The 11,742-nt window shown below is 39.8% G+C and overlaps 1 protein-coding gene across 14 annotated transcripts in view; it reads left to right on the plus strand.

The window, feature by feature from the left end:
- Positions 1–10,880, plus strand: part of Nek1 (NIMA related kinase 1) — a 121,888-nt gene extending 111,008 nt beyond the window's left edge. For 13 of the 14 annotated variants that reach the window (XM_075986816.1, XM_075986824.1, XM_075986818.1 and 10 more), the window contains 5 exons: positions 172–311; positions 4,127–4,335; positions 4,968–5,098; positions 5,665–5,797; positions 9,663–10,880. In XM_075986816.1, coding sequence (XP_075842931.1) covers positions 172–311; positions 4,127–4,335; positions 4,968–5,098; positions 5,665–5,797; positions 9,663–9,676 — 627 coding nt within the window. In that variant the 3' untranslated portion in view covers positions 9,677–10,880. Of the gene's footprint in view, positions 1–171; positions 312–608; positions 810–4,126; positions 4,336–4,967; positions 5,099–5,664; positions 5,798–9,662 lie in introns of those variants that run through there. The other variant, XM_075986825.1, reaches the window with a different exon arrangement.
- Positions 10,881–11,742: the final 862 nt, after the last annotated feature.

Consider the following 11,742-nt stretch of genomic DNA (forward strand, 5'->3'; position numbering starts at 1 on the left):
TGTTACTTATATGAGCCATATTTTAAGAAAATTAGTTTCTAACCTCAGGCAAGTCACCTTTGAATCCTTTAAATCTAAATACATGATTTAAATATTGTATTATCTCTGATTTTTGTCCTTCTGCTTTTAATTCTCTTCCTCCTAATAAGCAATCTGTCACCCTCTTTGTAGATGCTGAGGACGTGCTCACTCCCTGATCTTTCCAAGCTGTTCAGAACCCTGATGGACGTTCCCACTGTAGGAGATGTTCATCAGGACAGTCTGGAGATAGAGGAGCTGGAAGATGAGCACAGTAAAGATTCCGAAGACACGTGAGTACAAAGCCATTAACAAATGCGATTGCTGCTGTGATGTCTGAGCCTTTGAAGAGTCCAGAGAGCATGGCCTACAGCTGGCTTCTCATCACCCTTCAAGTTCTTACAACTTGGTCAAATACAGTCGGCCTCTTGATTCTGGATATCTGCTTCTAAATGATTACTACCTCATCTGATGCATATGAAACATTTATATTTGTGTTCACTGTCTTTTTTCCCCATTGACGTCCATCTAGTACACTGATGCGACTATAGTAAGAGATTACTAAATAGTGATTAAATTAATTTTCACAGGGTAATGACGACGTCTCCATTATGCTAGGAATGAAGTGGGAAGTTGGGAAGTATTAAATGCTCCACATTTTCTCAGGAAAATGCCTGAAAGTTTCATATCTGCCTTGGACATGTTTCATTTTAGGCTGTGTCAGTGGTAAGGTAGAGTAGTTATTTTATTTGTGTGATATATGTGGGAGTGGGGGGCAGGGTAACCATGAGAGAGAGAGTGTGTATGTTGTGTGTAACTTCATTGTTTTCACAAAATTCCTATCTTGTGATTCATGTGGATTATAGAACTCAGGAAGTGTAACGATATTTCTGAAAGTAAAGGGAAATGTTGGCCAAGCCTCAGATAAAAATCATTCTTGACCTCTTCAGTTTTAGCCTTCCAAGCACGTCAGGCAAGTATCACTAACGTGGAGGAGCTAAAAGCTAAGTATCCTGTCATGAAGTGCTAGGAAAAGTGTCGTGTAGGGTCTAGTGCTGAGGATGCAGGGCTGTAGCTCTGGGGTAGAGGAGCTTAGCTCGGGCAAAGCCCAGTTTGAGGCAGGATCGCTGCACCTGGCATTGGTACTTTGCAAGTTCCTAACAAGCTGTCCGTTCTCATCAGTCCTCATAGAGACCTGTGAGTGCTTGGGAGGGACCCTTTCGTCATGCTTCAGTGTGCTCACTGGCGGACATAATGTTTAGCACCTGGGTGGTTGCAAATTGCTAGGTAATGGATTTTGTGGAGGGTTTTTCCCAAATAGAACTAAAATGAACAGTTTTTAACTGAGCCAGCTGTAAACGAATTCTTCCTAAAGTACTATTCCAGATTTACTAGTTGTTTGTCATTGAAAACTGATTTTGGTTCTTGTATTTATCAAGATTTTATAATGGGAAAGCAAACTAAAAACTAAATTTGGGACCAGATTTCAGATTATCTGACACAGGTTTTTGAATGCTGATTTCATAAAATATGAAATCTTCTCAGGTTTTCTTTAGGGTGACAGTCAGGCCAATCACACTCACTGACTCCAACATGCCGTGGCCAGTATTTACTCATGCTCACAGGTGGGGTCGATAGTCAGTAGTCAGGTCCACAAAGTCCAATGGCTAGTCAGTGTACTAAGAACCAAATAAAGGTACTTCTGTGAAAATGATTGTTTTCTCTTTCCAGTAATGTAAAATGTCTTCAAGTCCGTACCTAGTGTTTGTTTGGGAGTTGAGTGTAAACTTTTTTTTTTCTATGTATATGTATTTCTTTTTTTTTAACTTTCTTTTTGTTTTATTGAGAAAAAAACAATTTCCGCCTCCTCCCAGCCTCCCCCCCCCCCCCCACTCCTCTCCCCATCCTCCCACTCCTCTCCCTCTCCCCCCACTCCTCTCCCCCTCCCTCTCAAGTCTGAAGAGCAGTCAGGGTTCCCTGCCCTGTGGGAAGTCCAAGGTCCTCCCCCCTCCATCCTGGTCTAGGAAGGTGAACATCCAAACTGGCTAGGCTCCCACACAGCCAGAACATGAAGTAGGATCAAAACCCAGTGCCATTGTCCTTGGCTTCTCATCAGCCCTCATTGTCCACCATATTCAGAGAGTCCGGTTTTATCCCCTGCTTTTTCAGTCTCAGTCCAGCTGGCCTTGGTGAGCTCCCAATAGATCAGCCCCACTGTCTCCGTGGGCGGGTGCACCCCTCTTGGTCCTGACTTCCTTGCTCATCTTCTCCCTCCTTCTGTTCCTCATTGGGACTTTGGGAGCTCAGTCCAGGACTCCAGTGTGGGTCTCTGTCTCTATCTCCATCCATCGCCAGATGAAGGTTCTATGGTGATATGCAAAATATTCATCAGTATGGCTATAGGATAGGATCATTTCAGGTTCCCTATCTTCAGCTGCCCCAGGAACTAACTGGGGACCTCGCCTTGGGCACCTGGAAGCCCCTCTAGGTCCAAGTCTCTTCCCAACCCTAAGATGGCTCCCTTAATTAAGATATGTGCTTCCCTGCTCCCCTATCCAACCTTCCTTTATCCCAATCATTCCATTGCCCCAAGTTCTCCCCATCCTACCCTTCTCACTTTTCTCTCCCCATCTCCCCTTACCCCCCTCCCCCCCACCCTTAAGATGCTGATTTTTTGCCTGGCAATCTTGTCTACTTCCCCTACCCAGGAGGATAGCTATATGTTTTTCTTTGGGTTCACCTTCTTCTTTAGCTTCTTTAGGATATCCAATTATAGACTCACTGACCTTTATTTAAGGCTAGAAACCAATTATGAGTGAGTACATCCCATGTTCATCTTTTTGGTTCTGGGTTACCTCACTCAGGGTAGTATTTTCTATTTCCATCCATTTGCATGCAAAATTTGAGAAGTCATTGTTTTTTACCACTGAGTAGTACTCTATGAAGAAAACACAAACCGAGGGAAGAATGGAGATGGAAAATCTGGGTAAACGAACAGGAACTACAGAGACAAGTACTAACAACAGATTACAAGAGATAGAAGAAAGAGTGTAAACTTTTGGGGAGGTCATCATGAGCATCCCTAACTTAGATTGCATTTCTAGTAGATGAGACCTGTGTTTAGGATCCCTCAGCAGACGCCTTCACACATCCAGACTCTCACAGAACTCTGTCCTCAGAGAGCAGCCTTGAGTATGCTTCTGAGTTACTGTACAAGAGCTCAAGATTTGTCTGCTACGCGTTGCTGAGGCTTTGAGCCATGTCATACTTTGATTTACACTTTTCATGTCTCTACCATGAGCTTCATTTGGATAAAATTTAAAAATTGGTTGAAACTGCTTAGTAAACTAATGTGCTATATAAATATAAGGTCTTACTATATGAATTTATTTTTTTCTACATTTTAAATCTCATAAAGATAGGAATTTTATGCTTTGAAGACAATATTCTCCTGTTAGGATTATGGTAGTTGATTTATTCTTGGGAAAATCTACTTACATGTTGAGAAATGTTTTCAAGAATATGCACAGAAGTTTCTGTTGGCTATTATATTCACTTTATACAGACACTATACAAGACCTTGACTCTTATTGCTACAAGTGCAAATGCACTCACATGGAAATCTTTGCATATAGTAAGTGCACAGCTAGTAGCCATATGAAGATTGCGATGAACTTTCAAAATTATCTGTTTTTTCAAAATTTCTTTTAAATATTTGAGTATTCACTTTGAGAAAACAAATGATAAACATCTTTGTTTTCTTAAATTGTCCAATTATAGCTGGGACACAGAGACACAGAACATCATTTCAAAGTTTAGGCAGTGATTAATGCTAATAGGTACATGATTCTCTTTAGCAAATCAGGACCAATTTAAGCAAATCGTCTTCTAGTTTATGAATTGTAGAAAACCCCTCATGTTCTCTATTTCTCAGTTGTATTCATCCTTATTTCCTTAGTTAACACCGTATAGGCTTATTCAGACTTCTTTTTATCTATGGTTACTACCTTTAAGCGGGAGAGAAGGCACATGCATGTGTTGAGTTGAAGTACCATTCCAAAATCCGTTCAAGTTTAGGCAGCATTCTCTTTAATCCTTTACGCTCCAGTGTGTTTGAAGAAACTGACACAGATTTACAAGAGCTTCAGGCCTCAATGGAGCAGCTGCTCAGGGAGCAGCCCGGTGATGAGTACAGCGAGGAGGACGAGTCGGCCTTAAAGAGCAGCGAAGTGGAGCGGACAGCAAGAGGGACAGACGCCGCCGACGAGGACGACAACCCCAGCAGCGACAGTGCCCTGAATGAGGAGTGGCACTCAGGTGCATGGTCTTGGCTGTGGGCCTGCTTCTTTCTCTGTGCTCAGACATCTTAAGTAAGGGGTCTTTGTCTGATGTGCAGTATGGCCATCGCCAGCTTAAGCTGGCGTGTGCTCCTGTCTTCTGTCGTGTGTTGACTGCCCGTGTTTCACACAGCGCACAGCAGTTCTTCATTTCTTCCTGTTGCACAGCGACTTGTGAAGCGTTTTTACTCTGCTTTTGGCTCTCCATTTCTTGACTTGTTTGTCTAGTAAGAAAGACAATAACTTAGTATCTGTGTTCTGCCTGTCTCTTCATGTTATAGTCCATGTTTATCCTTTATACATAGGTTTGGTTGTTTCAGTTCAGAACATAGAAATACGCTTTTTCCATTTGTTTCCAAACTAACATTTAAATAGTGGTGTTTCTGGGAATCTTTCTTTGTAATCTGATTTACTATCTATATCTTTAAAAGAAACAATTCTCAAAGTAACATTCTTGGGTAAGACAGCATTATAAGTGTTTTGATGGGCAGATGCCATAGTGAAGACTGCTTGTGTTGAACGTAGAAGAATACAGGAAGCTATAATTCACTTGTCGTTGATGACAGTCTGGTAGTGTAAGAATGACTTTTAATCACAAAGTGTCTTTTGTAGATAACAGTGACGGTGAGACTGCTAGTGAATGTGAATATGACAGCGTCTTCAACCACTTAGAGGAGCTAAGACTTCACCTGGAGCAGGAAATGGGCTTTGAGAAGTTATTTGAGGTGTATGAGAAAGTAAAGGTATGTCAATTTGATTACATCGTGTCTCCCTCTCTCCCTCCTACTTGTCCTGTGTAAACCCCTCCCAAATGCACAGCCTGTTCTTTAACCATTGCTATTATATGTGCGTATACACAGATGTATCATGTAGAGCTAGGCTGCCCATGATAATTTGTTCACTGCATCTTAACCAGTTTTAGCTTTCTGCGATGACCTCATGCTATTGTAAAGATAAGCTTCTTTGTTGAAGGGAGAGATCTACACCTAACGTTGGGTATAATGGTATGATGTAGTTAGGAACCACACTGGTTTGGGAAAGTAGCAGTAGCGGGTTTTCTTCTAAAATCACTGACCTCACCAGCTGCATAGAGGGGCTAGGCTTATAGTACCAGGCATGATCCCCCTTCTGGTGAAGACGCCTTGAGTCTAATTACAGGGCTCCTGGTTGCCACCGAGATGTAAGTGCCACTATTGTCCATTAGGGAGAGCTTGCTGTGCTAGGCACCATTATGGTTCACAGGCTATCGTTGATTGCTTCTCTTCTGTAGCAGCTTCTGTATTAACTTACATCTGGTAATTTGGCATAGGCTATTCATGAGGATGAAGATGAAAATATTGAAATTTGTTCAACAATAGTTGAGACTATTTTGGGCAATGAGCATCAGCATCTCTACGCCAAGATTCTGCATTTAGTCATGGCAGATGGAGCCTATCATGAAGGTAAAGTTTTTCTCATGCCTTCATATTTTAAGCAAATGTGAGAAAAAAACAAGATGACAGATGTAATATAAGGCACTCTCCTCAAATGGGCTTTGAGGCAGTCTGTACTGGACCCTGTCTGATACTGTGAAGTAGCTCTAAAATTTACTCTGCCCTGTCACGAGATTCTATTGCCTTAGAGTCTTTAAGTGACTGTCTTTTAGTTCATAAGTAACATTGGAATGAATTTTTAGTGCTTCATTTACTAATGTGTACATTTTCCTGCATGTATGTATATGCACCTTTTGTGTACATTGCCCACCAAAGCCAGGGGAGGATATCAGATCCCTAGAACTGGCATTACAGATGGTTGTGAGCCATCGTGTTAGTGCTGGGAACTGAACCTGGGCCTCTGTAGTAGCAACCAGTGTTCTTACCCACTGAACCATCTCTCCAACCCTTAAATAAAAAAATTTAAGTTTCCTAATTAAAAATTCAATAGCTGTAGAAATTAAAATAATTCTCATCAATCTATTGAATTTTTTTTGCAGAGGAAGAAAATGTAAAATTCTGAACATAAATTTATTTCTAACATGGTTGTCAAAATTAATATAATTACTTTAAAGATTTAATTCATAGACCAAAATTGAGGATTTTAAATTTTAATTGTTTAATTTTAGCAATATAATTTTTCTTAAAATACATTTATATTGCCTCTTGCTAACAATAATTAAGATAATTTTTAAAAATACATCCACTTTACAAAATAAAAATAAGTACTAAAAATATTTGAGAAAGCAGCATATTAGATAAACAAGCACCAAACAAGGGATGGGGTAAAAATAGGATAATGTTCAGAAGGTCTTTGTTCTGGAAACTTGGCAGGGAAGCAGGAATCCTGGTTAGTAGAATCAGAGCCCCTAGGGCACAACAGAACCCAGGGGTCTGTAGATCTCAGTACAGCTAAGTGTTAACATTAGTTAACTGAGTTAACTTGTTAAGACTTCGGAAATTTCCTTCCGGTGTATTACTATAAAATAGGTATTTTATTTTCTGAAATGATAACAGATGACTTCACCATTAAGATGAAGGTCTCTACTTTAGCCAGCGTCTGGAATTTATAGATTCTTGATTTCACTGAGCTCCTGCACTTGAGCTATACTTCACTGAAGTGAGGAATAGCTTGTAATTTTGCAACATTTGGATTCCATAGATTATTTTTCATATGTGTAAGCTACAATGGCACAAAACTAGAGAATGATTCTATTTTAGTAAATCTGTGGCGAGATCTAGCCAGTTCTATTCTCATTCATACTGGTCCTTCAGGAAGCTCTCCACAAGTCTTGTTTCAATGGACTTTTCAGTGGATTCGGCAGCAGTATGCTCAGGCTGTAGTGTTCCTTGTCAAGTGTCTGAAGAGCTTTTCTTTTGCTTTGCCCTTTGAGTGGAGAGCTGTAACAATCAGCTGGGCCTCAAGGTAGGATTAGCACAGCTGAGTGGTTGCTAAAGGATGCCTGTCTTATGGGCCTAGTCACCTACAAGGACCAAACACTAGGCTGAGCCGTGTAGCCCTCAAGAAACGTGGTCAGTTTTACTGTAGTGTGCAGTGGGGACGTTTGTGAGACCACGAAGTTCCCTGACCCAGAGCCAGCCTGGAGAGAAAAGGTAAAGCAGTTTCACAGTCAAGCGACTGCCTTTGCAAAGAGCATAGGACAAGGTAGAATACCCCAGCAACCTTAGCAAACTTCTTATATATCCTATAGCACACTTTAGCTTACTAATGTAGCCACTGAATAAACACATGAAAAATACATTAAGCAAAAGCTAAGATGCTGTGTTAAACATTAGACCATTAAGTGCTAGACGGTGACTGTGTTTAGAATAATTAGAGCAAATGGATCTCAAATCAAGCTGTCCTATATATAAATAGTTGGGTTTTAGATATTATCTAGGAGATAATAGAATTGTGTCATATACATGATGCCTGCACACTTTTATTCTCATTCTAAATGATGAGAAACCAGTAAGGGACATATTAAAAAGAAGAAAGTGAGATGAAGAGATTGAGGGAAACACGCCACCATCAGCGGCTGGTCTGTGCTTATGTCCACATAGAGCATCTGCACACATGCGTATACCCACACCACAAGCAAGACTTGAACTTTGTAAAATGATCTTCTAATCTCATTTCTGTTTAATTTCCCTGGAAATTGTCAACTTTCCCCAAACCGATCTCAACCAATAAGGTCTCCTGATATTGTTGCAGTGTAGGTTTTGTGAGCTTTAGTAACTATCTCTGGTGGTAAAATTAACACTAACTAGTCCATATGAAGCTGTTTCAAAAGTCATAGGTCAAACAGAGGTAGTAATTTTGTAAGTTATTTAGAACTGGTTCTAAGAGTTCCTTCACAAGGAGAATTGAATGAATGTAGTGTGGCCAATGGTATGTTGGCAGAGACTACCACGTCCTCCCATTGATCATCAGCAACTAAGCACATAATTTCTTTCAATCTACCTTCCCTTCTCATCCATTTTAGATGGAATGTTATGTTGTATTTATGTAATGAAATTCTATACAGCTGTTCAAATGAATGAACCAAATCTTTAGCTATGAATATGCATATGCCCACAAATCTAAGTTAAATAAGTCATGTGTGATTTATATAACATCTAAAACAAGCTTATATACTTCTGCATATGTTTAATAGCAGCGAAAAAGTATAAGCAACAAGAATATACATTAATTTGGATGTGCTGAAAAATGTCCCTAGAAAAGAAGGCCACTGAAGTGGGAAAGTGTACAGCCTGTAATACTCTCTTACTTAAATATCAAAACCAGTAGGACTAAAAGTTAACGTTGTTAATGCTAGGTAGGCATATGTGTGTTCATTGCTTTCCTGACTCTCTGAAGCACTTTATAGCTGTAAAAGCGAATAAGTTATAATAGAGAGTGGTGTGTGACATTGGAAGCAATGAAGATATATTCAAGTTGCATGAAGTACTGGTGGGAGGCAGGGTGGGAGTGGTCCTTAAGGAGACGACATCGAAACTGGATTTTCAGAGATGAATGGCAGTTTGTCTTGGATCAGTATGCACATCCTGTGTAAAGGGATGCAGAACATTGCAGCAGGGACAATGAGTGACGGCCGGTAACTAACACGGGGAATCTTTAAAGCATTTCCGCGTTTGATGATCATGGAGAGCGTTACAGACGTTGTCAGCAGCGAGGGCGTGGCAGACAGTGGTGTCCACAGGGTGTAATGTTTGACATGATGCCTTGGATGGCTGTTTGGCAGTGTTAGGCAAAATCAGTGTGTTTATTAACTCATTCAACAATGTTTTTTTAAGAATAGACATTCTTGTGCTTTTACATAAGAATAGTTTACTTCATTGTGCCATACTCATAAGATGGAATAGTGTGCAGACGTTGACTCTGACGTGGATTTTACTGTGAGGTTTTCACCATGAGAAACAGTGAAAGCTTCGCAGTGGTGCCTGGCGCCCCCACAGAGACTGCAGCGAGCATTTCCAGTCCTGCTGCTTCTTACCATGTGCACTTCTCCATCCTCCTGTCTAGTCTGTGTCTTATGTGGGGCGCTCATGTCACAATTCTGCATCTTGTCTGATTGTCTTAGAGATACTTGTGCTTCAGAAGGCAATCTGAGGATTTATGCTTACTTATTTGTAACACTGGTTGTCTTTGATAGTTTTTACTTACCTTTATTCTTTGTAATACTGCCTGGATGTCAGACAGTGAATATGCACTATTATAATAAAATTACATTTAAGACTGCATTAATAATCTTTAGAGAGGAAATGCTTTTTAAAAAGCAAGATACTGCTTGAATTATAATAAAGTGAATTAATTTTTTCTTTTTTTCTACAGATAATGATGAATAATCCTCAGGACATTCTTTAATATTCAACTATATGAAAACATTTGAACTTGGCTCATAATACAAGCTTCGTGGGCAATAAAGATTATTTATGAGAAATGCCAGATTTAAGATAGGCATGCTTATTGCATGAAAAATTTGAAAAGTGTGTTTTTTCTTACATTTTATCTATTTTATTTTGTTTATTGGATTCTATAGCTGACTCATACCTATAGAATGTATATGTCTTTAACTCAGTCCACCAAAGCTTTGACTCAGAACTGGAATTAATAGTGTTAAAATTCACCACAAAAGAAGGAACTAATTTTAGCAACAGTCTTTCTGTGGAAGGAGTTGCCTGTATCATAAGAGGCCTACCACTAGGGTTTCATTTCAGTTTTAGCATCACTTTTTTCCGTCTAGGATTTTTCATCCTGGCTAGCAGGTTTGCATTAAATAATTCTTGTCAAGGGCTCTATTCAAATCTCTACATTTGGAAGATAAAATTTTAACCTTGAAGTTTGTATTCTCAAGTCATTTTTCAACCAAACACTGAATCTCCTGAGCTAGCCCGGTGGAAACAGACTGTGGAAATAATACTAAAAATCACTGAAAGATTTCATTATGAAGGAATAGCGAAGCTGTATTTCCTGACACTTAAAAGTTCTTTAATTTCTTCTGTTTCTCTTTAAGGACCAGAAATAGTGTGTCTAAAAATCAGGCTATAAATTTAAACGTGGACCTAGAAAATAGCATAAAATCGCCCTTTTGGTTTTTAACCCCTCTCGTATATGTGCTTCAGTGTCACCTGCTAAAAAGGAGGGGAGCCTTTGTTTTCAGCACCCTGACAGTTTGGTAACTAGTATGGGGAAATGTTTGCCTGTCCTGTTCAGTACAAGGATGGAACCAGGTCATTACAATGATGGTCACATGGCTTCAGTTATGTGAAACTACATATGGGAACAGTTATAGTTTCAAAATATGCCAAGTATATGGCCGTGTATATGGCTTCATTGTCTACAGTCCGAATGTTCCTAATAAGAGCAGAATTGTGTGCTTCTTAGGATACCAGTCAACCTGATGGGCATAATCTGTCATCTGAAATGTGGATTCTTATTACTATTAGTACTGTATTGACTTTATTATGTATATTATTTCTAACATCCAGAACTAAATAGTTGATTTTTATATTTTATTTTGTACTAATAAATTTGTATTATGTACCTGAAGCGTACAATCAGTTGTCTTTATTAGCACTGTTCTCAGTATCTGCACCGTCTTCAGGTAGACAATGACAGGAGCACGTGCAGAGGAAGACGTTGCGTCTGGAGACTGATGCCAGGCAGTCAGTGAGGCTGAGCTCAGACTTTCAAGCAACCCTCGTTTGAAAGTTACCATAATCTGTAAGAGCCCTTGGCAACCTAAGGACCTCCTAAGGCCACAGTTTCTCCTCACTACCATCCTGGGAACCGAACTTTTATCAAAACATCTTCAACCCAGAGCATATACTTAGAAGACGTGTGCCAGAAAGCAATGGTCTGACTCCTGTCTGGGATGAAAGGGAAGGAAGCAGGTCTACCTTTAACAACACCACCAGACAAAGTATTGAGCAGGTGGTTTTCTAACAGTGAGGAACAGTCAGTGATACTAATGCTCCAGCCGAGATGGGCTGACCACAGTGGGTGTTGTGGCTCCGCAGCCTTACAGGAGCCAGCAGGGTGGGGATGGAGAGGTTGGAGCCAAGCAAAACCAGGGGTCGCCATCATTTGCTAAAATACAATTTACTATGTTATAAACAAACAACTCAGTAACTTAAGCTCTGCCTTGATACAGAGGTGAATTCAAACTATCAGAAAGGAAATTATTTTTCTAAATAACAGAAATTACTCTATTGTAAACAAAATTGGAGAATCTAAGGGTTGGTTATTTAATGATATCAGCAGTACTGACTGATAAATCTGGAGCTAGACTAACAGGTACTTAAGACATAATTAGAAATATCTGGAATGAGGATGATTCACTGTATCTTGACAGTCACCTAATGGATTATAAGGAAATATGAACAGTTCATGCCAAAATAATTAAAACTGC

Source organism: Microtus pennsylvanicus, chromosome 9 (assembly GCF_037038515.1).
Source record: "Microtus pennsylvanicus isolate mMicPen1 chromosome 9, mMicPen1.hap1, whole genome shotgun sequence".
NCBI lineage: Eukaryota > Metazoa > Chordata > Mammalia > Rodentia > Cricetidae > Microtus > Microtus pennsylvanicus.